The sequence below is a fragment of the Pleurodeles waltl genome, chromosome 7 (genome assembly GCF_031143425.1).
Source record: "Pleurodeles waltl isolate 20211129_DDA chromosome 7, aPleWal1.hap1.20221129, whole genome shotgun sequence".
NCBI lineage: Eukaryota > Metazoa > Chordata > Amphibia > Caudata > Salamandridae > Pleurodeles > Pleurodeles waltl.
This window is the reverse complement of record NC_090446.1, coordinates 1286175660-1286202935: the sequence shown is the minus strand read 5'-3', so window position 1 is coordinate 1286202935 and position 27276 is coordinate 1286175660. Positions and strand designations below refer to the sequence as shown.

Sequence of the window (27276 nt, the reverse complement as noted above, 5' to 3'; positions counted from 1 at the left end):
CATATGAAGAGAGGTATAACAAAATGCTATTGTCTTGGTGTAATATTGTCCTTTGTTTCTAGGTACCAACCACTGTTTTCCAAGCCATAGCTAGATGTTTTCAAAATTAACTTCTGACTAAAACTGTTTTTACATGAAGCCCAACATGCTATTCTAATCTGAGAGCAAAGAGGGAGACATACATTGCTGATATACTATCACTAAAATAATTCATTTGTTCATTTGCTGAACTGTTGTATGTCATTTCTGATATGCAGCTCTTCTTGTTATTGATTTGTATTGTGATTCTAGAATGCTTCATAGCCAATGCTCTAGCTAAATTGAGATTATTTCGAAGATTTGGACAACCAATGTTGTTTCTGTATGCGTATCATTTGGTTTTGAGATTAATTTACATGATATTAGCATTGTTAATATAGGGAAATAAAATCATTAACTTTTACTGAAAGGTGTGATTATACATGATTTAATAGGTCATGGTATGTGAAGATTATTGAGTTTGGGGAAATAGATTAGTTGATTTTTATTGAAATGTGATGTTGTATTTGCATTGAACTAAAGTGTTATGGTGGAACTAGTCCAAGTGTAGTCAAAAGGTTCATCGACCTATAACGCGTCCCCTTATCTATTAACATTAAAAACCAAATAAGGACTGACGCGCTAACAGAGCTGGTAGAAGAGTAGGATGGTTTGTCTCCTTGAAAGGCCATCATAATATCGCAAGGTCCTGTTTTCTCTAGAAATGGTGGTGGGTTTTGACAATTAATTTCCCTGAGAAAATAGTAGCAGAGTAGGAGTAAGTGGAAAAGTTGGGTGGATAGTCTCCTCAAGAAATTGAGATAATTCGCAGATTTGGTAAAGGTTAAGATTTTCAGATTCGATGACACAAAAAAATGGAAAGAAAATGTATCCCTAAGACCCTACCATGACTTTCCCAGACCCTTGGAGCTTGCCAATGCTTGTTTGAGGATGTTCTTGGCATTCTAGTGACAGAGTGCAGGTAATAGGTTTTGCGCATAAGCAAATCGCAGGTGAATTGTTTGAAAGGTGTTTTGGGAGGGTTTAGGGAGTTTGCGTACTCCAAATACAGTTATTAAAGGAGTTTGCATACTCCAAAGTGTGAAAGTAGGGAAGTCATCGAACTTCAGATGTGTGTGGTGCTTTGTGCTCAAAAATTGTCCACGTGATTGTTGGTATACGGACCATGCGAGGTCTAAGACTCCAGAGTATTGAAGAAGTGTATGAGACACTTGGTTTATGTTGTAATTTGTCTGTTTAATAGGTTAATCGGGCGCGATTGACAAATTCAAGAGTGCATGTTACGGTGAGTGAAAGGATTTTGACTGAGATTTGGCAAGTCCTATGTGCACCAGGACAGACCCAATGATCAGTTGAGAGTAAAATTTGCAAATCAAATTTTACTTGCGAATCAGGGAAAGTGAGAATGAAAGAGTAACTGTTAGAGTAAAAGGCAGTCAGTGAAAAATCAGTAAGGTTTCTGAAGCAATTGTGTTACCCTACCTGTAGTAAGCAGAAAAATGTGTGTATTTATTTTTATTTAGCACTTGCAATATTTGCATTAGTTTTGCACGAATCTGAGTTTAGGAAGGCAAGCCGAAAGACTCTGTCAACTGATGTACGTGTGAGTGTAATGTCATTGGAGCCGCACTGGTATAGGTCAGTTAGTGAGAAAGGTCACAAACGGATTGGTGGACGACTGTGAAGCGTAATTGGTTGAGAAGGTAAGCGAAAAGGATTTTGGGATTGAAAGTCACTTTCTGACTTTGATTGAAAGTAGCGTACATTTTCAGAAAATTAAATTTTTCAAAGCTTTAAAGAGTGCCCTAAAGGGAGATACATTTACACCAGCTAGAATAGGAGAAGTCACACCGCAAGAAGGTACATCCCCCTATGTTGTATTTGAAGAACAGGGTGCTGCGCCATGTCTTTGGCTAAAACAATGGTGCAAGGAGATGGAGAGAGATGGGAGCTTAGCATTCCCTGCCCATGGAACTTTTAATTTGAGGCGGGTACTGTACGATTTGAAACTTCCTCCGAGACCAGCACAGTTTGTAGCATTAGCCATTTGGGAACTAGTAGCTAGACAGCAACAACAATTGAAATTTGAAAGAAGAATCAGAAAAACTGAGAAGACACTAGCAGAGGCTAGATGGGACAGTTATCAAAAGTTTTGGAGAATTGAGACTTTACAGTAAAGCAAGTTGTTTCCTGCAATCACACAAGAGAATAGGAATGAGGATAAGAAGAATACTAGTAAGAGGGAATGAGAGAGAGCAGAAATCCACAGAGTCTAGGAACTCTTTGACTCTCAATAAAGACTCAGACGATGATGAATTTATTTTACAGTTACTGAGAAATCATCCTCCACCTTATGCCGCACACAAGAAAGGTTCAAGTACCAGTGTAGATCCTATAGCTCTGACACCAGTTGAATCCACCCAGAACCAGATACAGTAAGCCATTGTATTCCGAGTACTTCTGCGATTCAAAGGCCCATGCCGCAGATAGATATACCGAGAATTTACCCAGATGTGGCAATCGTAAATCCTGCCACAAACTTAGTAGTGCCGACAGGACAGGTTTATCAGAAGCTGACTCTGATTCAGATGGAGTCCACACCGAATTTGATGTCCCCAAAGCTAGCACAGACAGCTCCAAAATACACCCCAATAACAGGTTCCCAAAAATAAATTTCTGCATTGATGAGTCAGAATACAGGAGTAAGATACCCGAGAGATTTGAATGTCAGCCCTAGTCCTGATGCAGTGTCAGTACTAGTTTCATTAGGTCTAGTCATACTGTTGTCAACACAGAGAAATAACGGAAACAATGAGCAGAAGATACTGAATCTGAACGTAGAAAAGGAGAGGTTTAATGAAAAAGCAAGATTGATGACTCCCACGAGACCGTTCATTGATTTAGGTTCTTTTAGAACTCCTCCAAATAGTCAGGGAAGATTCAAGACATGCCCCAATCCAAGCATGGTGACATCAGAGACCCAGAGCCTAAAGATATAGCAAGTGCCAGGTTCAAGTAATAATAGAATCTCATTACAAGGCTTGACAGCCCAACAATTGACTGAATGGTTTGAAAAGTTGAATAACAGTCAAGGTGATTCCAGTGAGAGAAATGCCCTGAATTTGACTAGGCTTAGATTAAAGGCAGAAGACTTGATTAAAGGAGCAATGGAGTTAGGGAAAATTGACTCATACAACGACGATGAGCTGCATTATTTGTGCAAACTAATTACCAGTAAATCAGGAGTAGTACATCAGAAATTAGCAGACCTAGCATGGAAGTCTGACATAGAAATCGAGAAAACAAAGCATTTAAAGAGGAGCTACATGTTAGAATTTGACTCAAAGCACTTTGAGAACATGAGATTGTCGGGAATGAAAATTCACATTAGAGAATTAGTTCAGAGCATTCAAACATGGGGAACATTAGACAAGTGGGAAGGCAGATGGGTGAAGAAAAGAGACAAGAGGAAAAGAGATTCTGGGAACCTCACTGTAAACGTTCAACAAGTTGAAGACCCAGTAAAAATATTATCTATGAGAGAAATTCCGGGAGGGAATTTTGTACATGTCCTTTAGAGTAGGAGTGACATGTTGTAATTTACAAATGATAATCCCAGGTTGAGAGAGAAGCCAGTAGAGTGGTACCAGCAGACAGACAGGTTTGTGAAGCTCTCAAAATGCCTATGGTAAAGTTTGATCATCCTGTTAGAGATAGTGGTTCCAGCAGGCAGATTTATGGGCTGAATGCAAGAGGAGCATAGACTGGCCAACAAGAGATCTAGTAACAGGTGCACCATCTCTTGATATAATGAAATATTATTACAAGGTGATTGAATTTTTGAAAATGAGAATTTCACCCAAGAACATTGATTGGCAGAGGACTGACAGGTCAACTTAGGAAGGAAAAGAGTCAAGACATGCATACTATGAGAGACGGTTGCAGGCATTCAAACATTACAGTGGGATGGAAACAATTGAGCTGAAAGACATGATTAATTTTGTGTTCAGATTTGTTGAAGGACTGAGACCTGAAATCAGCCAGATGATTAAGTCATTTGATTTGTTGGCAAGCAAAGCCAATTGATGAAGTATTGCAGTATGCAAACTACTGTAGTGACGAGATTGAGTTGAAGCAGAGAAAGTTGAAAGAGAAGGCAATGGTGATGCAGATTAAAGTGGCACAAACAGGAATGCAGGGAAGTTTTCTGCAACAGCAGGGAAGCGTGGTGTTTCAGAATCAAGCAAGAGCTAGAAGTCATGGAGTAATGGGAAGTGTGAACCGTAGTCCTGATTTGAGTACTGTGGTCATTCAAAGTGATGTGCAAGGAATGAAGAGATTGTTACCGTGTCACATTTGCGGAGGCCTCGGACACTGGAAACAAGAATATCCGATGTTAGGTCAGGAAGGTGTTGTTCAGCAAATGAGCGAAATCAATTATTTTCCAAATATGAGAGGACCGAGAATGAGAGGTCACAATCTAAATTTCTAAAACAATGTGAATCAAATGCAAGGTTTTCAGCCCATGCAACAAATGCCATGTTTGCAAATGCCTCTGTCACAGCAAATGCAGCTTCAAGTGCATATGGTACCTAGACAACAAATTCAAATTCTCAAGCCCCAATGGAGCAGCAGCAAGTGATGCTTCATCAGCAGGTCACGTGTTAAAGGTTTAACCAGAATAATAACACAATGCACCAATTCCCGTTACACATTGAGGATGAGGCAAATCATGATTGGGTGAGTGAGAGTTTGGATGAAGAAGAATGCGTGTTAGCAGCTTCTTTAGAGGTAGATCAGAGAGGTCCATAAGAGAAGGGAAAAGTGGGCCACAAAGTCTTATTTTTTGTTGACACAGGAGCTACATGCTCGACAGTAAGAACTACAGAAGTTCCAAGCTTGCCCCTTTCAGGGATGTGAGAGAACAGGGCTGATTTCAGAGGCCCCCTAACTTTTTGACCCCATTTTCCACTTTTTGCTGGTGTTTGCCTGACTGCCTGTTTGCCATGGTGCCCTGGGTACTGCTAACCAGTCCCAGGGCCTGTGCTCGGTGTAAAATCAGTATGCAAATTAGGCTAATTATAATTAGCGAAGTCAACCTACCTATAAGAACCTAGTATATGGTAGGGCATGTAGGTTTAGGGACTCCAGCATGGGTAGTGCACCCATAGGTGAACTGCTGAGGTGCCCAGTGTCATTTTAAAAGGCAGGCCTGCCTTGCTGGCTGCTTTTAAACTAAAGATATGTGCAAATTCGACTTTGGAATTCAAAGTCTTAAACTACCTTATTTTTACATATAAGTCACCCCTATGGTGTGCCCTGTGTGCCCCTAGGGCTGGGAGCCATGTAACTATAAGCAGGGACCTTATAAAATAGTTTTATAAGCCCTGGTGAGGTAAAAACAGCCAAATTCATTTTTCCCTCATTGTAGTGAATGGCCTTCATAGGCTAGAATGGGGAAACTTTATTTTAATTTTAAAAGTCCCCTTAAATGACAGATACCAAGAGTTTGGTATCAAATGAATTATTATAATAAATCCCACAACTTCCAGGATTTAATATAACTTGCTCAGGTAAAGAGTTTTAAACTTTACCTAAAAAGTTGCCAACTTCAGCCCTGCAGTGTTTTTGCTGCTGTGCTCTGATTGGCCACCCTCTGGAAGCCTGGCCAGGCTGCCTTGATGAAGTGCGAAGTGGCCTGGCTTCACACAAAGCGATGTGCCTGTGGGAGGAGAACTCCTCTCAGCAGATGGTGAGGCAGGAAGGGGGAGGGCTGCCAAACTGGTCTTCAAAGGCAGAGAAGGACATTTGGAGCAACCCAGCAACACCCCCACATCCTGCAAACCCAGACAGTTAGGTGTCCCCTTGATTAGGTTAGGAGAGGGCAGGAGAGGGGTGTGTTTAGGATTTTAAGCCACACCAGTGGGTGGGCTCAGCAAGATGTAACCTCCAAAAATCATTTTCAGCCATGATGGGTTTCTGAGGAATGTTGCCTCCTGGGATTGATTTTTGCCACACTTCACAGGAAGTGGTCATCACAGGGGGAAGGACGCTGCACCTGATTGGAGAACCAGCACCCTCCTGTTTTTCACCCAGGAGAAAGGATAAAACTGGCAGACCTGCACCCACACCTCAGTTCCCTACGAGATCCCCATCAGATTCCAACAAGGAAGAACCAAAGGAGAAGAAGGACTGCCCTGCTGGACCCCTGGCCTGCACGTGGACCCTGCACTCTGAAGGACTGCACTAGCTGCACACTTGGGCTTCACCACAAGAAGGACTTTGCCTGGCTTCAACTGGTTCTAGGAGGGACTCCCTGTTTGCTACAGTTGAAAAATTGCTAACCAGAGTCCCCTGCACCAACTCCTGAAGGAATCAACCAGCTGACCACTGTCCAGTGGCCAAAAAGGAGTTTGCGCCAGGTGCATTCTGGGAGTTGTAGGCCACACGCCCAAGGATCATCTCAGAGCTTCTGGAGCCTTGGGGTGAGCTGTGGACCCCAAAAGAACCTTAAAAGAACATCTGGGAGAAGACCCAGAAGTTTGGAGAACTTTGGAGAACTTTTTGAAAAAAAGCTCCATAAAGGGACCGACCCGCCGCGGCAACTCTAGGTGGCTTGCCTCAACCATGACCCGGCCTGATTTGCAGGTTCGCCCCGGTGAAGAAAATCTCCAAAAAAGAGACTAAGTTCAAACATAGAAAGTTGACCGGGACCTTCCAGCCAGCGTATCCGAGGAGGGCTCCATGGACGTCGGATCAAGATCCAGGTTTACTCCGGTCGAAGGATTTTCACCTCGAAAAAATGACTTAATCTGAAGGTAAAAATCTCCATCGAGGGCTCCCGCGATGCGTATCCAGAGAAGAGTTCCAGGAGGTCGGATTGGACTGGCAGGTGCGTCCCGCCGGAGAAAATCTTCAGAAAAACAACTAAGTGAGAAGGTAATATTTTGACCGAGGCCTCCCGCGGCCTGTAGCCGAGTCAGGCTCCATCGCAGTCGGCCATAAACTTTGACTTTGCCCCAGTCGAGGTGCGACCAGATGACCAAATTGGCGCTTTTTGTTTCTAGGCGCTAGAAAACAATAATTCATAAAAAAATCATATCTCCGGTTCCCCTTATCCGATTTTATTCGTTTTTGTGTCCTTTTAAAGATAAAAATATAATCTATTTTTAAATTGGTTTTGGATTTTTAAACTGTTTCCTGTGTTTTATCTAATTACCATTTTGTGATATTTGAATGCTTTACACTCTGTCTCCTAAGTTAAGCCTTGTCGCTCGTTGCCAAGCTACCAAGGGTTGAGCTGGGTTTAATTTACTGAGACCTAACTGGACCTAAGTGGAGGTTAGTGGCCTATTGCTAAGTGTAGGTACCTACCTGCCCTTACCAATAGCCCATTTTCCAACGAGGGAAAACAGTCCAGATCGTAGGAGTTGCAAAACAGTATTTGACAAACCCAATTACAGAACCAGCTCAGGTTAAAATTGGTAACTTTAAAGGATTGCACAAATTCGTAGTTTGTGATTTGAGTCCAGTGTCCATACTGGGAAGAGAAATGAGATGCTCAATTACTTGCTCAAATGATGGAATTGCCATTCAGACAAATAGTGATGATGAAGATAACTTGTCCCCAAAACATGACGATAATAGAGTGAATGTGGAGTACTCTTTGATTAGTGTCTTTTCAGTTTTCACAGTGAGATCTTCCTTCTGATTAAAATGTAACAGTTAAAATAAAAGTGTGGGATTTTACAGGAAAGGACATTGGTCTAATAAAAGGAGTTGAGCCAGATAAGGTCCCAGTCAAGCCAAACGCGATTTTTCCCCAGATTCCTCAGTACCACATGACAATTGAGGGGATTGCTCCTATAATTACAGAATTTGTAAACCAAGGTGTTTTGAAAGAAGTGCTGAGCAGCCTATGTAATTCACCAATAATGGGGTTGCGAAAGCCATGTGGGAAATTTCAAATTGTTCAAGATTTGAGGAAGGTAAATGACACTGTGATTATGTGTTGTCCCGTGGTTCCAAAAACAGCAGTGATTTTGTTTCAGATCCCATGTGATGCTGAATGGTTCACCGTCATTGACCTGTCACAAGCATTCATTTCTGTACCCCTTCATGAGGATAGCCAATTTATTTTGTGTTTCAAACTTTTGGATTGAGTCTACTGTTGGTGTAGAATTCCTCAAGGGTTTTCAAAGTCACCGTTATTTTTTAACCAGATTCTGAAGAAGTACCTGGAGTCATTGGAATTGCCTGTCTAATCGACAATAGTCCAGTACATTGATGATTGATTGGTAGCTTCCAAGACAAAAGAAGAATGTGAGTACAGTACTTTTGCCTTATTGCATCACTTAGGGAAGAAAGGACATAAGGGCCATCATTAGCACCCTGGCAGTTGGTGATAAAGTGATGGTAATACCACCAACAGGCTGGCGGTAACTATCGCCAAATTATGACCATGGTGGTGATATCTCCAAAAGACAGCCTATGTACCACACTGACCGCCAGGGCGGAAACAACAGTCACCACGGCGGTAACCACCTACAGCCAATCGGAAGACCAAGTACCGCCCACCATATTATGACTACACAATCCGCCACCTTTTCTGGGGCTGTGCCAACGCCATCAAAAGCCTGGTGGAAACAGAGCACAGAAGTCAAAGGACTCATCTTTGGAGACAAGAGAAGAACCACGCTGCCATGGAACCAGAACTGCAAGTCTTACTGATGATCTTCTACGTCATGTTCCGCCATGAACACCAACGCCGGCGAAGACGACAACAGTGAGTACAGCCGCCTAGCACACAAGAGAAGGGTGGAGGAAAATGAGAGTAACACACTCACGCACAACACACAACCCACACACACACACCATACACACAACCAGCTGCACAAGAAAATAATTTGTCCCCGATAATCAGGTGAATAATGCAAGGAACTGACTAAAAACAGGAATTGACTAAAGTGATTGTAATAAGATCAACATCAAAATAATAAGTCGATGTGGCAATGCAACAGATATGTACAAATGTACAAAAAAGGGCCACTGTCCATGCCATAGTTTATAGTGGCCACATGGCCACAGGGCAAGGTCCAAGGCCCCACTCGATCCCTGCACCAATACGGAGAGAACACTGCAGGGCCATCGGTTGGCAAAGAGGCAGGCACCTCAGGGGGAGGGGGCACATCAGCCGGATGTTGAAACAAGACCACTGGTTCTGGAGTTGGCAACATGCCCTGTGCTTGGTCCTGGGGAGTGCAAGACCACAGTCTCTCTCTCGAATGGGTGTCTTCCCCACTGGTTCTGGAGGGGGCAACATGCCCTGTGCTTGGTCCTGGGGAGTGCAAGGCCACAGTCTCTTGAGTGGGTGACTTGACTACAGGTTCTGGTGGGGGCAGGCCACACAGCAGAACCCATAAACTGGACTATATGGCGTCTTCCAGTGGTGACAGCTGCACTGTGGTGGTGGTTGTGGGAGGCTACAGCTCAGCCCCTGCACCCTCTGATGGTTGCACTGTGGTGGTGGGTGTGGGAGGCTCCTGCTCAGCCCCTGCACACTCCAATGAATGCACTTTGGTGGTTGGTGTGGCAGGCTCCTGCTCAGCCCCTGCACCCTCCGATAGCTGCACTGTGGTGGTGGTTGTGGGAGGATTCTGCTCAGCCCCTGCATTCTCTGATGGCCGCACAACCACGGCTGGTGGTGGGGGCTCTGTGACAGCTGCTGGTGCAGGCTCCTTCACCTTCTTGGTGGCTGGTGCAGGCTCCTTCCCCTTCTTGGTGGCTGATGCAGACTCCTTCCCCTTCAGTATGTGTGGCCTGGAATCCTTTTCACCACGAGTAGGTGCTGCTGAAATTGGGCCCGTGGACTGTTTGGCTGAGGTGCATGGCTGCGTCCTTGGCACCCTGGCCATACATGCAGGATGGCGGGCTAGGGGTAGGGAAGATGTCAATGGTGGAAAGGAAGTGCTTTTTGGGGACATTAGGGCGGAAAGAGGGACGAGTAATGGGAGTGGAAGATGAAGGAGTGGTTGTTCGAGGTGTTTGTTGGATTTGGGTGCAGTTGCACGGGCTGTATGCTGTTGGTGAGGTGGATGGCTGCTGGGTGTCTGAGTGCTTGCGTTTGTGTAATTTGTGGGGACAGACATGGTGGGAGAGGACACAGGGGACGTGTGCATGGATGTTGTGGAGGTGTCTGCCAGTGAGGTGTGTGTTCTGCTTGGTGTGGTGATGATGCAGGTAGTGGATGATGATGTAGTGCATGCAGGTGTGAGTGTGGATGTAGCTGGGTGGGAGGTGGAGGAGGAGGTGGGGGAGTTGGATGCTGTTGTGTCTGCAAACGAATGTTGTTTGTGTGAGTGTCTGTGGGATGAAGTGTTGTGCCTGTGTTTGCCTGTGACACTCTTGGATGTTGTCTTGGGTGCATGCTCGTCTGGCTTTGGTTGGTAGTTGGAGGAGGGACGGTAGAAACAGGGACAATGGCTGCCATCAGAGAGGAGGCCAGAGCCTGGATCGATCTCTGTTGGGCTGCCAATCCACTGTGAATGTTTTCTTGGAATGCGTTAGATTGCTGCATCTGGGCTGCCAGCCCCTGGATGGCATTCCCAATGGTTGACTGCCCTACAAATGGGATCTCAGGAGGCCAATAGCCTCCTCACTCAGGGCAGCAGGACTGACTGGGGCAGGGCCTGAGGTGTCTGGGGTGAAAGAGATGCCCACCATCCTGGGTGAGCGGCCACGGGCAACTCACTGAGGGGCTGCTGGGAGGGCGGTGCTGGTACAGGGGGTGGCGGCTGTACCTGTAGCTGGGGTGGTCACAGATGTGTCTGCCACCACCAGGGAGCGCTCATTGGTGGAGGTATCAGAGTCTGAGTTGTCCCCTCCAGTCTCCACCGTGGTGCTCCCCTCCCCCTCCGTCCCACTGGTGCCTTCAGCGTCAGTGGACTCTGCATCCTGGGTCCTGTGGGATGCAGCCTCCGCCAGATGATGCTAATGCACATAAGGACAGGATGACAAAACAAGAATGGGGGGGAAGAGAGACAAAGGATACACTGGGTCAATGACTGCACCAACACCACCTTTGGCATACACAGCACCCTCACACACATTATGAGGTCCCGCCACAGGACCCACAGGCCACCAGCACCACTCCCCCTGCAGAAGGTGAACCACCATGCAAAGGTTTCCTGCGATCCAGACAAAAGCCAGAGACACTTGCCAAGACCATCTTGGTCATCAAGCTCCATCTTCCTGGCTATTGATATTTGCTGCCCCTGTGCTCCAAATAGCTGTGGCTCTACCCTGACAATTTCCTCCACCAGGACCCTTAACTCCTCCTCAGTGAAACTGGGGTGCCTTTGTGGTGTCATGGGTATTATGTAATGTGTGTTGGTGAGGGTGTGTTGGGTAATGTGTTGGGGTGTTTGAAGTGGGGTACATAAGGGATGTATGGGTGTATGTGGTGTGTGTGTGTAGTTGTCACAGTGGTCTTGGTGTCAGTCTTGTGCCAATAATTTGTATTCGTAAGGGGTTGGGGGTAATGTGGGTGTGTGTTTTATAATGGTGTGGATGTGGTGTGTGTATAGGTGTCAGTTGTGTGTTGTTTAAATTGGGCAATGTGGTGTTGTTTTGTCTGTGGGTGTCCATTGTGAGCGCGGCAGTATGTACCGCCAGTGGTTTAACGCCGTTGAATGTCCGCTATGGTGATTCGTGGATCATAATGTGATGGGCTTTGTTCTGTTGGCATAACGGTGTGGGTTGTGATACCATCACTTTAGCACTGACATTTGGGCTGGCGGATTTGTGTCTGTGGCAGTATTCTGTCCGATTGGTGTGTGTGTGTCATAATATGGTAAACAGATATCCGCCACGGTAAGTTGGCAGCCGTCAGCGTGGCGGTAAGCAGGATTTACCACCAGGGTCAAAATGAGGGCCAAAGTGTCCCCAGCCAAATTACAGTACTGTCAGAAAGAAGTGAAATACTTGGGACACCAAATTGAGAAGGGAGCTAGAAAAAATTCCAAAGAAAGGGTTACAGCCATGCTGCAGATGATCCCCCATTGACACAGAGAGATGTCAGGATGTTCCTAGGAATGGTGAGCCTTTGTCATCAATGGATTCCCAACTTTTCAATAATTTCAAAGCCATTACAGAAGCTGTCTCATAAAGAAATTACTGATCCCTTAGTGTTAGATCAAGCATGTATGAAAGCCTTTACGGATTTGAGAGAGAGTTTGTGCAAAGCTCAAACCCTTCATGATGTTTTGTCATGAAAGTGATGCATGTTCCTTGTCTGTCTTGACTCTAGTCCATGGTGGTGTAAACCACCCAGTAGCATATTTTTCATCTTCTTTGGACCCAGTCAAAGCAACCTTACCAGGTTGTCTGCGTACAGTTGCAGCAGTTGGACTGAGCCTCACTCAGAGTGAGAGCATTGTGATGGGACATCCTTTAACTGTTATGGTCCCTCACGCCATAGAGGTTTTGCTTACCAGATCCAAGACCCAGTACCTGATGAGCGCCAGGTTCACAGGGTCTGAGACTGTCATCCTGGGTTCCCCCAATGTGACTTTGAAAAGGTGTACAGTGCTTAATCCAGCAACATTGCTTCCAAAAGAGAATACTGAAGTTGACAAATTGAAAGAAGTTGAACACGATTGTCTAGAGGTTACTGGTTTGAGCACAGCGCCAAGACCTGAAATTAGAGATACTCGATTGGAAGAAAATTACCAAATTGTCTTCATTGATGGTTCCTGTTTAAGATATAACACAGGAACACTGAGAGCAGGATGTGCTGTGTGCACAATTCCTGGTATACGTGAAGCATCTTGGCTTCAAGGAGTGTATTCTGCACAAGTGGCTGAATTAGTGGCTCTTAGTAGAGCATGCCATGTATACAGATAGTCAGTAGAGGTTTGGAATAATCCACGACTTTAGTCAGCTGTGGGCACAGAGAGGTTTCCTGACCTCTTCTGGTTCGCCAGTTAAAAATGGTGAAAGAATCGATGATTTGTTACAAGCTATACAACTGCCTGAAAAGATTGCTGTGGTGAAATGCAGTGCACACCTGAAATCACAAGATTTTGTGTCAATGGGAAATGGATACGCGGATCAAGTCGCAAGGTTTTGCGCATTGATCTGTATATCATTCAAAGATAAATGGGAATTGGTAACTGAGGAGGAGGAGAACTGTACTAGTTATGCATTACATGTAATTGACACATTGGAAGAAATGAAAGCACTTCAAGAAAATGTTGACAGGGAGGAAAGGAGGAATTGGGTAAAGTTAAAAGGTGTTCAACGTGAAGATGACATATGGGTTTCAGGAGAAAGACAAGTGGTCTTGCATAATAGTTTGTTAACTCAAATGGTGAGATACTACCATAGTCAAGCACATGTTGGGAGGGATGCGATGATTCGAACATTCAAGCAGTACTGGTTAAATCCAAAACTTGCACAAGTTGCAAAAGCAGTTTGCATAGATGCATCATCTGTCAGCAGATCAACATGAGAAAAGGAACTGTGGTCAATATGAGCCACATTGAAAGAGCAGGAGTTCCATAAAGCAGAATGCAGATGGATTTCATTAAAATGCTGGTATGTGGAGGATTGAGATATGTGTTGGTGATTGTTTGCATCTTTAGTCACTGAATTGAAGCTTATCATACACATTGAAATGACAGCCTCACAATAGCAACGTTACTGCTTAGGGAACCACGTTTTGGTTTTCTGGTCTCTTCAGTATCAGATAGGGAAGTCACTTCAACAATTAAGTAATTAAATTGCTACGTTCAGCTTTAAACATTGAGCAGAAGTTGCATTGTAGCTACTGCCCTAAAGCATCAGGACTTGTTGAGCAGATGAATGATACCTTGAAATTGAGAATGGTGAAAATATGTGTGGCCACAAATATGAAATGGCCAGACACACTACTGTTAGTTCTGATGAGTATGAGAAACACACCTGGCAGGAAAACTGGATTGTCACCACATGATATCATCATGGGCAGAGCAATGAGGTTGCTAGCGGTTCCTGCAAATGCTCTTGTGAACAGGACAGATGATATGGTGTTGGAATACTGCAAAGGCCTTGCTGATGTGATTCGCTTTTTCTCTTGTCAGGTAGACGTCACCACACTGCAGCCATCACAAGATCCACAACCTAGAAGCGGGAGACTGGGTTGTAATCAGAAAACACATGAGAAAGACTTGCTTGGAGCCTTGGTGGAAGGGCCCTTACCAGGTAGTACTGATTACTACTACAGCTGTGAAGTGCGCTGGAGTTCCAAACTGAATCCATGCCAGCCATACTCAGAAAGTACTGTGTCCATTGGACAATGAAGAAGAATTGTTGAGAGTATCAACAATGTCCAGAACAACTCCAGAATTGGAAAGGGGAGGAAGAGAATCAGAGACTGAATATGACAAACTGAAAGCGGAAGATATACAGGAGAGTGAAGATGAACCAACCTCAACTGATGTAGCAGGAGAGTCCAGTCAGAGGAGGGCTCTCCCAGAAGCAGACGGTCTTGAAAGACATCAGAGTAAAAGACAGACCCCGAGAGGGAAGGAGTAGAGGCAGATCACAGCCAAAACAATCTGACTCCTCCAGAACCGGTTGCAAGTACTTCAAGCAAAAAACCTGCAGAACCGAAAGAGAAAACAAGCCTAACACTATAAAAAGCATTGGCAAAAGTTCCACTGAAAGGAGATGCATAGCCAAAATCACAAGCAAAAAGGAAAGAAGCAATTTCTGTGACAACAATCGAAGAAGAAAAAGACACCACAAGAAAAAAGATTTGAGTGATGGAGAATTAAACGGATATCGAAGACTGAAAAGAAAGAGAATTGCAGACCGAAGGTACGCAGGTCCTGAATGGGTATACGCAATGACAAGCGAATGGCAGAATTCATTTTTGTCTTTTTGTTTTGATAGAGAAATCCCAGGTCAATATTTTGGCACGTGAAGAAGGTCAAGTAATTTATCTGTGCAAAGTTTTAAACAAAAGAAAGAAGAGAGACTATTGAAAGTAACTGGAAAATACTTTTGCAGTAACCTGATTTGACAAGCTGCTAAACCCCCTTTTGCCAAGCTGCAACTAACTGCTAAAGAAGATTGAAGATTTTGTTTTGTTTTGTTTTGGATTTTGCTACATAGCTATAATTTTTCCTCTTCTGCTTTCTGATTCTTTACAGATCATGAGTAACCAAGGCCAACAGATTAGGAAGAATATGTGCTGTAAATACCTAGGTATTGGCTTGGCGATTGTATGCATGACATTGTGTCTGGTGTTGACTGTGAGCATGACCTTTCTTGACATGAATCTGGCCAACCATAGCACTGCTTTTGGCGATAAGGACCACACTTACAGAACTAGATACGTTTAGGATAGATGAGAAGTATTTACATGGAGACCACAACCAAGGAGATTTTTCTTCTAATGTTTTCTAACGCTTATTGCGTAAGTATGTTGAGGCGATGGATGCAAGAGAATGTTATGTATGTACACAGATTCCTTTGTCAGTAGAGGAAGGAGATACTTAACATAGTTTGCCTCTTACGTATGGAATAAGTTGTAGTCTTTTACTAACCAGATTCTATAACCAAGAGTACATTCAATATTTATTTTCCAATCAAGATGTTGTGTTTTGATTTATACCAATAATCAAGTATTGGAGTAATGTAGCTAAAAATAATAATATAGAAATAGTTAGAGGCTATATTAACATTTGGCACAGCTTAGGCGCAGAGGATTAACCTGACAAGCTTGCTGATACCTGTAGAAAATAGATTTTTGGATCCCACTGATGATAGGAGAAAGACACTAAAGGAGAAAATAGAGAAAGGTTTAGAGAAAAGGACACCTAGTAATGATCATGCATTTAGTGAAACAAAGACACAAGGGAAATTAGCTCTAGAACTGATATGTTGTTTGTGGGAACAAAGTGAATGTAGTCATGTGTTTCTGTTTCAGAGTAAATGGGCATTTATGTTAAATAGACAAGGCCCAGCAATTCCAGGAGTTTATTACATCTGTGGACCAAATGTGTACTACCGTCTTCCTAGAGGATGGTATGGCACGTGTTCCTTGGGGATAGTTTTCCCAAAGATTTATCAACTTAAGAACCTAAGCACAATACCAAAAATGACTGAGTTACATCATGTCAGACAAAAGAGAGAATTTTCTTATAGCGAAGTAGGAGATATTTTGGGATAATAATTCCTTCAGTGGGAGTTATTTTGTACTCAGTGAACATTCAGAAGTTGTCTACTATTGTGGATAACATGCTGACAGAATTTTCAAGAGCCATGATCCTAATGGATACAGAAATGGCTGCGGTAAGATCTATGACTCTTCAGAACTGCGTTATACATCCTTTTAGCAAAGGAGGGCGGAGTTTGTAAAATGCTGATTTGCAACATTGTTGCTCATATATACCTGACAATAGAAAATAAATTAGAGACTTAATTAACAATCTAACAAATGAGAGCACTGACTTCAATGATCTGAAAGAACCTGGAGTTTGGGAAAAAGTTGGCAAAGGTTTTGCTACTGCAGGGAATTGGCTTGGCAACATTGGAAAAGGAATAGTTTTGAAAATAATACAAGTGATATTGATCATTTGTCTATTTGGAACATGGGGAATTTATAAATTGTATCATGTGATTAAAATGAAGAAGCTGAAGAATGATCAGAGGAGGGAAGAAATTAAAATGGAAAGATTGTTTAGAGAAAATTTGAAAAAAGATAGAAGAAATAAGAATTTTAGGGAGGACAAATTTTAGGTGCACAAACATTTGGTGTAACGTAAAAGGTGTGATGACATATTTAGTCATCAAAGGAGGGATTGTGAATGCTGAATTTACTACTAATGAATTTATGTATTATGAAGTATGAATTTGCATAGAATTAGACTAATGTAAAAAATAATGTGCCACTTGAGTGGCCTCTATAAAATACATAGGTGGTCATTACAACCTCGGCGGTCTTTTTACAAGACCGCCGAGGGACCGCCGTGCCATTAGTGGCGGTTTGCCGCTCAGCGTATTATGACTGTTGGCTGCTCTCTGTCCTTTTTCGGATGGAGAACCGCCAACAGCCATACTGGCGGGCAGCGGGGAAGTGGAGGTTGCTCCACCTCCACCGCCACGCCAACAGAACACCGCCCAGTGAATCACGTCCTGTGATTCGGCGCGGCGGTGTTCTGTTGGCGGTGTGGTGTCGGCGGAGCAGCCCCCATGGCTAACGTCCCCTCCCGGAGGATCAACGGAACAGGTAAGTCGATCGTCCGTTAGGGGAGGGGGGTGGGGGTGTGTTTATGTAGAGGGGGGGTGTGAGTGCGCGTATGCTTGCGGGTGTGTTGTGTGTTTTGGGAATGAGTGCGTGTATGTATGTCTGTATGGATGTCTGCGTGTATGTCTGCATATGGGTGTGCGTGTCTGACTGAGTGTGTGGATGTAGGCATGTATGTCGGTGTGTGTGCGTGTGTGTGTTGGTGGTGCCTGCGTGCGTGTTGTGTGTGTGTGGGTTATGTGATGTTGGGGGTCAGGGTGGGGTGGGGGGCCCTGCCACCTTTGGCGGGTGGCAGGGGTGGTGGGGGGTGTAGGGGAGGGAGTTGGGATGGGGGTGGGGAGACCCCTATCAGTGCCAGGGAAGGAATTCCCTGGCACTGATAGTGCTTACCGCCATGGATTTCATGGCGGTTCCTACCGCTGGAAATCCACGGCGGTAAGCCGGGTCAAAATACCGGCGGCGGTATTGTGACAGCCGCTGGGCTGGAGACCCAGGTCTCCAGCCCGGCAGTCGTCTCCGCCCTGGCGTGCGGAACGGAGAAGGGGCAGATGACCATGGTGGTAACGGCCATGGTCATAATACTAAAAAAAAGACCGCCAGCCTATTGGCGGTCTAATCGCTGCTTCTCCGCCTTCCGCCAGGGTCATAATGACCCCCATAATGTTCTTAATAAATGCAAACTAATGTTTATTCAAAGTACATGATTAGAAATGTTTGTAGTAAAATGTTTTATTTATGATTTAATCATGTATTTGCTTTATTAATCGTGGGTCTTAAGTTAGCAAGGTTTGGGCCTAAATATTACGCAGCCTCATATTAAATTGCAATGTCGTCTGGGAATGTTCTGAGAATCTAATACCTTCATTGTTTGCACCGAGTTGACCAAACATTAGCAGATGCCTTTAACTTTCTCATGAGAATGGCCTGCCAGAATGTCTTGTAGTAGAAGTCGTTATTTTGGATAAGTTTGATGCATTAGACAGTGATGATCCCAGGAACCAACAATGGATGCACTGACTGGAGTACGGAGTATTACAAAATTGTTACCTGACGGGCCACACAATGGGAACGGGAGAAGAAAAGCCAATCATCAATGTGTGAAAGACAGTTTAGTTATGTCATAGATTTAAAGTTAGGGTATAATTGAATTAACTGTAAACATATGATTTCCTGACCAATTACAGTGTGGGATGTTCTTTGGGTGATTCTAACTTAGCCCGACTGCACAGAGGAGGAGCGTGCCTTTTCTATTTTGATTTCCCCCCCTGAGGAGCTGAGCAGTTCCTGATAACTTTATGCTTTAACTCTGAAGCTTGAGTGCTAAATAATTGACGCTGGTCTTAGAGATTACTTCTTAAATGGTTTGGACTGAATGGTGACCCGTGAGTCTGAGCCATTCCCTTTTCAGTGTCCTTTGCTGAAAAAGACCAGACTGATGTCCAACTGATGAAGAGATTCGCAGCTTGCCGATCCCTATGAGGAGAGGTATAACAAAATACTATTGTCTTGGGGTAATATTGTCCTTTGTTTCTAGGTACCAACTGCTGTTTTGTTAAAGCCATAGCTAGATGTTTTCCAAATTAACTTTTGACTAAAACTGTTTTTGAATGAAGCCCATCATGCTATTTTAAACTGAGAGCAGAGAGGGAGACATAAATTGTTGATGTACTATCACTAAAAGGGTTCATGTTGTTCATTTGCTGAACTGATGTATGTCATTTCTAATGTGCAGCTTTTCTTGTTATTGATTTGTACTGTGATTATAGAATGTTTGATAGCCAATGCACTAGCTAAATTGCAATTCTTTCGAAAATTTGGACAACCAGTGTTGTTTGTGTATGCGTACCATTTGGTTTTGAGACTAATTCACATGATATTAGCATTGTTAATATAGGGCAATAAAAACATTAACTTTTACTGAAGGGTGTGATTATTCATGACTTAATAGGTCATGGTGTGTGAAGATTATTGAGTCGGGGAAATAGATTGGTTGATGTTTATTGAAATGTGATGTCATATTTGCATTGAACTAGAGTGTTATGGTGGAATCACTCCAAGCTTAGTCAAAAGGTTCATCGACCTATAACGCATCCCCTTATCTAGTAATATTAAAGACCAAATAAGGACTGACACGCTACACTAGCCAGGCGATCCCTAAATAATCAAAATCACACACTTAAAATAATTTCAAGTCTATTTTGAAGAACATGGTAAGATATTCGGAGGTGTTGAACCATGCTTAAAAAAAGTCCACGGTTAATATTTAAGATTGCTGGATGTACAAAAAATGGGTATTAAAGTCTAAGCTGATGTTGATGAACTGATATATTATTACAGTGAGGGACTGTTGGTGCTGTGGTACTGGGCCATTTTTTATTAAACATTCAATGAATGCTTTTAAAGAGGATGCACTCATATTGCCCCTTAGCCCTTTAACCTTCATTAAGATGTTGAATACATAGTTAGAAATAGGGCAACATCTGTTGTTTCGCCTAAATCAATCTATTTGCCCCTGGAAGCTTCCGCATAGTTCTTTGCTAAAGTCCATAGTCACTGAACTCCAAATTTGCCAGACGGTCCACATCCAAGTAGAGGAGCAGAATTGTTTGAGAACTTGGAGTCAGATTCGACGCACGTGGATCAGAAGCATGTTGATATACCAGAACCATGTTTTAATTTCCTATTCCCACGTCTTTGTAACCATTCTAAATGTGTGAGAATATTTTGAGTAGCTTGATAACCAAAAAATTGTTATTAGCATACTGATGGGAAGAACGCTTGAATATGCATGCAGTTCTTAAACAGAATAAGGCTAACCAGGGGCCCGAGCTTCCACATTTCATTTGCTAATTTAGGGGGTCATTCTGACCCCAGCGGGCGGCGGGAGCCGCCCGCCTGGAGGGAACCGCCAGAAGACCGTAGCGTGGTCAAAAGACCGCAGCGGTCATTCTGGGTTTCCCACTGGGCTGGCGGGCGACCGCCAAAAGGCCGCCCGCCAGCCCAGTGGGAAACAGCCCTCCATGAGGAGGCCGGCTCCAAATGGAGCCGGCGGAGTGGAGGGTGTGCGACGGGTGCAGTGGTACCCGTCGCGTATTTCAGTGTCTGCAATGCAGACACTGAAATACAAAGTGGGGCCCTCTTACGGGGGCCCCTGCAGTGCCCATGCCATTGGCATGGGCACTGCAGGGGCCCCCAGGGGCCCCACGACACCCCTCACCGCCATCCTGTTCCTGGCGGGCGGAACAGCCAGGAACAGGATGGCGGTGAGGGGGTCGGAATCCCCCATGGCGGCGCAGCAAGCTGCGCCGCCATCGGGGATTCCCAGGGCAGCGGAAAACCGGCGGGAGACCGCCGGTTTTCCTCTTCTGACCGCGGCCGAACCGCCGCGGTCAGAATGCCCTAGGGAGCACTGCCAGCCTGTTGGCGGTGCTCCCGCGGTCCCCGGCCCTGGCGGTATTTACCGCCAGGGTCGGAATGACCCCCTTAGTCTAATAATCAGTTTTACCCTTTTTAGGTGTTACCTTTTTCACACAACCAAGACTATTATTCACACATCAGTGCTTATGCTGCACTATATTAAACATCCCATCTATTTAAACGGCATGCCTTATAAAATAATAAAAAATATGTAATAAATAACAGTGTCCTCTCGTTGTGAAAAGTAAACCAAATATTCGAAACTAGATATACCTTATTATCACACCTATTGTTCACTGTTTACAGATTCAACAGAATGCATGAAGTGTTCTGAGGATGACTGGCCCAATCAACAGAAGGATGAATGTGTTAAGAAACCCATGGAATTCCTGTCCTATGAAGAGCCTTTAGGCAAAGTGTTGGCAGCAGCGTCCCTTGGTGCCGCTGTCCTTCCAGCTGTCATTTTGATCATCTTTATCCAGCATCAAAATACACCTCTGGTCAAAGCTAACAACCGAGAGCTCAGTTATGTGTTGCTGGTCTCCCTCTTTCTCTGTGTCCTCTGTTCGTTGGTCTTCATTGGACGCCCTGTGACTGTGACCTGCCTTGTCAGACAAGTTGCTTTTGGAATAACCTTTGCTCTTTGCTTATCTTGTATTTTGGCCAAGACAGTCATAGTAGTCATAGCTTTCAAAGCCACCAACTCAGACAGCAAAATAAAAAGATGGGTTGGGCCCCAACTTTCAAAATCCATCGTCATCATAGCAATGTCATTCCAAGTTATTCTTTGTGCACTGTGGCTGGTTTTATCTCCTCCTTCTGTCGAAAGGATCAACTCCTATAAGATAGGCATTATCGTTGTGGAATGCAATGAAGGCTCCCCTGCTGCCTTCTGGTGCATGCTGGGATATATGGGTCTGCTAGCAATGGTGAGTTTTGTTGTTGCTTTCATATCCAGGAAACTCCCCGACTGCTTCAACGAGGCCAAGTTTATCACCTTCAGCATGCTGGTCTTTATTAGTGTATGGCTGTCATTCATCCCTGCCTACCTCAGCACCCGAGGGAAATACATGGTGGCCGTGGAGATTTTTGCCATTTTGTCTTCCACCTGTGGCCTTATGTCCTGCATCTTTATCCCCAAGTGTTACATTATTCTCCTGAGGCCTGATATGAATACAAAAGAATTTCTTTTAGGACGAGGAAAATTTATCACAAAAAAACAGAAATAGGTTAATGACAGATGTATGAAGTGATCATCCAAGCTGATATAATTTCCCAAAGAAACTTTCATTGTTTGTAAAACAGATCGGTTGAAAATAATGGCTAGGAGCTCTCGGCCCTGGTTTACCCAACTGAGGTTTTGGAGCTGCATAACAACATATAACAGATCACTTGTTATCTTATGCACAGCAGGACGTTATTGGGGGCCAATAGGGTGTATGTAATTGAAGAATCATTTGTTCTTTTGTAGGTGAAGACAGCATTTAGAGACCATTGCACTTAATTACAATTATTGGATGTCTTTATCTGGGTGGAGTAACAAAAAACATAACAGGAGTATTTGCAGAGCACAAGTTCACCCCAATTGTCTCTTTGAGTTACTGACAGTTAATAGATGTTTCCTCAAATCAGTGATATTCACTTCATTAATGTGGGAAGGATGATGGCTAAGTGGGTTCATACATGTGACCAGGGGATAAATACAAGTCCATGTAGTGGATGCATCAAGTCCATTGAGCCACCAAATCTAGCTCCAGACAATGCTTATTCCAAAGCAAGTCACTTCATCTCCAGATGATGAGTTGAATAGGGATTTATTGAAATTGCTAAACTATAGCTTTTGACTGCACTACGTGACATTATCAAATCTATGAACACACCTATGAAGAAAATAATCACAGTTGTTCTTAACCCAAAATGAGGAAAAGATGACAACACATAGGGAATAACTGCAGAAATCAGCACGGAATCTGAGAGGACTGAAACACAACAGCATGTAGTAAGTTGAATAATTATTATCTCTTACATGAAAGGCTAGACTTTGACAACTAGGCATGGTTCTACCTAACTAAAACTGCTGACCTTTAGATAACATGATGTTACCCCTATAAAGACAGAATCCCTTCTGCTTCACACCCCAACTGGCAGTACAGGCCAAATTCCCAGGATTTAACCCCAACTTGACCAGCACCACTACCTCAGCTAGGCTGACTTCTCACCGCTTCGCCTAGCTCTATTGCCTCCTTATGCCTACCCTTCCCCCAAAGTATCCCCAAGTAGGCTTTCCCCCTCTACAGTGCTAGGTTGCTGGATAGCTAGGTTTGCACTTGAGGAATACAAAAATATTCATACAAACATGGAATATGCATGTTTAAAATTGTTTTTGCTTGTGAAAGCTGCTATTGTCACTGTAGTGTTGCATCCATTTGAAACTTATTTTGAAGCATTTTGACCAAGTCAGGTAAGATTTATTAAAGATGTAAGGCTTCTCTTTACAGGATGAGAGTAAGGAAAGAGGATATTGTTTTACCAGTGTCTGCATACAGTGCCAGGACATGGGTACATTTAGTAGGGAAGTGTGATCCACGCAGAGCCTGCTAGAAGACTGTGCTGCAAATGTTCTTCTTGAAGGTGGGCCCAGAAATCATGCTCTACGTAGTAACATGGAGCCAGAGACTCCATGTTTCTGATTGTTGAGGGGAATGAATTGTGTATTTAGAGATGTGCTTGACTGCATCATAATGTGTATTGTGCTGCCTTGACTCAGGTAATCTGCAGGTACAGCTATGAGCTGAGTAGAAGATGATGTGTTCACATATACTATAGGGTGCTAGTTCGCAAGCAAAGCACATCCAGACAAAAATTCCAGGGCTCTTAGTTAAAAGATCCAATAAAAATGTTAACAGCGTCCATACGCCAGGAGGAAGAAAGAGAGCAGAGGGGGATGGGTGTTATAGCCCCTCCAATGGCGATAGCAACATGCATTACAAGGGAACCAGGTACCCTGCCACCATGTGCAAGCCCCCAAATAAATAATAACCATGCCTAACAGAAAGTATACCACATATAAAAATCTATCTTCCCATACCATAACCTCTTGTGGAGCTTTTAGAAAGGCGATCAAGAAGAAAATATTTCTACATCATCTGTAAAAAAGTGATATATGGGGTCATTATGACCCTGGCGGAAGGCGGAGAAGCGGCGGTAAGACCGCCAACAGGCTGGCGGTCTTTTTTTTAGTATTATGACCATGGCGGTTACCGCCATGGTCATCCGCTGCTTCTCCGTTCCGCCCGCCGGGCTGGAGACCTGGGTCTCCAGCCCAGCGGCTGTCACAATACCGCTGCCAGTATATTGACCCGGCTTACCGCCGTGGATTTCCAGCGGTAGGAACTGCCATGAAATCCATGGCGGTAAGCCCTATCAGTGCCAGGGAATTCCTTCCCTGGCACTGATAGGGGTCTCCCCCAACCCGACTCCCACCCCTACACCCCCCACCACCCCTGCCACCCCCCAAAGGTGGCAGGGCCCCCCTCCCCACCCCGACCCCCAACATCACAGAACCCACACACACACGACACGCACGCAGGCACCACCAACACACACACACACACACACCGACATACATGCCTACATCCACACACTCAGTCAGACACGCACACCCATATACAGACATACACGCAGAGATCCATACAGACATACATACAGACATACACGCACTCATTCCCAAAACACGCAACACACCCGCAAGCATACACGCACTCACACACCCCCTCTACATACACAGACGCACACCCCCATGTACCCACACAACACACAACACCCCCCCACCCCCTCCCCTAACGGACGATCGACTTACCTGTTCCGTCAATCCTCCGGGAGGGGACGGGAGCCATGGGGGCTGCTCCGCTGACACCACACCGCCAACAGAACCCCGCTGCGCCGAATCACAGGATATGATTCGCTGGGCGGAGTTCTGTTGGCGTGGCGGTGGAGTAACCTCCACTTCCCCGCCACCCGCCAGTATGGCTGTTGGTGGCTCTCCGTCCGAAAAAGGACGGAGAGCAGCCAACAGTCATAATACGCTGAGTGGCAAACCGCCACTACTGGTGGTCTTCCACATGGCGGTCCCTCAGAGGTCTTGTAAAACGACCACCATAGTCTTTTAGGCCCTCATTATGAACACAGCAGTGAAAATCGCTGTGTTCATGCTGGCGGTCTTTTCAGTGACCCCAGCACCCCCGGAACCCCGCCGGCCGTATAATGTACATTCCTCTGGGCCGGCGGGCGGAAACATTGTTTCCGCCCGCCGGCCCAGAGGAATGCCTGGCCGGGACATTGACGGGGTCTCCACATGGAGCTGCCGCCAATGCCTCTGTGCTGCGGATGCAGCTGCACCCGTCGCGCAGATCACTGCCCGTAAATTGGGCAGTGACCTGCCCAATGGGGCACTGCACAGGGGCCCCTGCACTGCTCAAGTGCATGGGCAGTGCAGGGGCCTCCAGGGGTGCCCCAGTCCACCCCTTCTGCCAGCCTTTCCCTGGTGGGTTTTAGGCTGGAGGCTAAGGGATTATTATCCGAGGGGCAGCATCGCTGCCCCGTTGGATAATGATGCCGTCCACCGCCAGTCTGCTTGACGGAGGCAGCCTGCGGTGGGTGAGGGCCGCCTATGGTGGCCCTCTATGGCTTCATTATGTGGTGGTGTGGGCCGCCATGCCGGCTGGCGGGATTTCCTGCCACCGCCGGCATGGCAGCCCACACCGTCATGTTAATAATGAGGGCATTAGTCTGTAGATTTGACACTTGTGTTCTGCCATCACTAGCATCTCCTCAAGAAATCCATGTGTGACGGTGTCTTCCACCATCTCAGAATACAAATTTTGGCAAGAGCTGACTTCAGACTATGAGCTAACCAGTGCCATTTTTGTAAAGTTTCAAAAGCACCTATGTTTCAATTGGACCTCCTGAATTTGTGTCATGGAAGGTCAAGATACCAGATGAGACATCATCAGTAAGTTGGGCTGACATCTTATCCTGCAAGTGAACTCATAGGCTGCTCACAGCCACAGATGAGAAACAAGTGTCAATTTTAACACTTGGAGGCCAACAAAAAGTAACATTTTTTATTACTCCCACTTACAGATGTAACAAAAGAACACAAAGGGACCTGTAGGTGCAAGTTTAAAAAGTTTACACCATAATAATTCACAGCCATTTTTTGATGCTGCACCTCACAAGATAATTAGCCCATTTTACCTTCGGGAAAGATATGGGACAAGCACTTCATTAAGGATGCAATTAGAATTTTTTAATTGAAACAATTGTGCCTTACAGGGTTTAAGAAGTCGGTGATATTTGAGAGTTACTGATGCTTAGCTGTGTTTTAAATTTGTTTAGGCATCCTGTCAAAATCTGGGCCAAGTGTTCTCTTATGACACATGATAGCATTTTTATCGATGTTGATTCCAAATGTAAGATTTACCTAAAGTTTTCCATTACAAAGCTTGCTGGAGGATAAAAGTCTGACGTGGATTAGGTGCAGCGAATGCTATCCTTGCAATTTCCAGGTTGAGCTCAAGAAGGAAAACAACTGGGGGGCATATTTATACTCTGTTTGCGCCGAATGTGCATCAAAATTTTTGACGCACAATAGGCGCAAACCCTGCCCCATATTTATACTTTGACGTCCGACCAAGCGGGTGTCAAAGTTCCACCATGTGCGTAATTTTTTGGAAGGGAGAACCAGCCTTGCATTAATTATATGCAAGGTAGGCATTCCCTTTCAAAAAATGACTTTATGGCCTGTGCCCCATATTTATACTCTGACGTCATTTTGACGCACAGGAGGGGGCAGGCCTTAAAAAATGACACCCAGCCTGATGGGCGCCGCTTTTTAACGCCTTTGTCAGGGCAGGCGTTAAGGGACCTGTGGGCTCAGAAGGAGCCCAGAGGTGCCCTCCCATGCCCCCAGGGACACCCCCTGCCACCCTTGCCCACCCCAGGTGGACACCCAAGGATGGAGGGACCCATCCCAGGGAAGTTGAGGTAAGTTGGGTTAAGTATTTTTTTCGTTTTTTTTGTGTGGCATAGGGGGGCCTGATTTGGGCCCCCCTGCATGCCACTATGCCCAATGGCCATGCCCAGGGGACATAAGTCCCCTGGGCATGGCCATTGGGCAAGGGGGCATGACTCCTGTCTTTGCTAAGACAGGAGTCATGTCAATGGAGGTTGGGCGTAAAAAAAAATGGCGCAAAACGGGTTGAGGCCTGAATTTTGCCTCAGACCTGACTTGCCCCATTTTTTGATGCCCAACCTCCATTTTCCCCTACGCCGGCGCTGCCTGGTGTGAGTCATTTTTTTTTACGCACACCAGTCCGCAGCGCCGGCTAACTTCATTCAATAAATAAGGCGCCCGCATGGTGCTTTGGAATGGCGTTAGCCGGCGGTAAAATTTTTGACGCACAACTGCGTTGGCGCAGTTGTGCGTCAAAAAGTATAAATATGGGCCTCACTGGTCGCGCTCGAGA

At 45.0% G+C, this 27276-nt stretch overlaps 1 protein-coding gene across 1 annotated transcript in view; it reads left to right on the top strand.

The window, feature by feature from the left end:
* LOC138247038 (extracellular calcium-sensing receptor-like) overlaps positions 1-21978 on the top strand; it is a 141712-nt gene extending 119734 nt beyond the window's left edge. The window contains exon 4 of the mRNA XM_069201787.1: positions 21056-21978. Coding sequence (XP_069057888.1) covers positions 21056-21978 — 923 coding nt within the window. The remainder of the gene's footprint in view (positions 1-21055) is intronic.
* The last annotated feature ends 5298 nt before the right edge of the window (positions 21979-27276 follow it).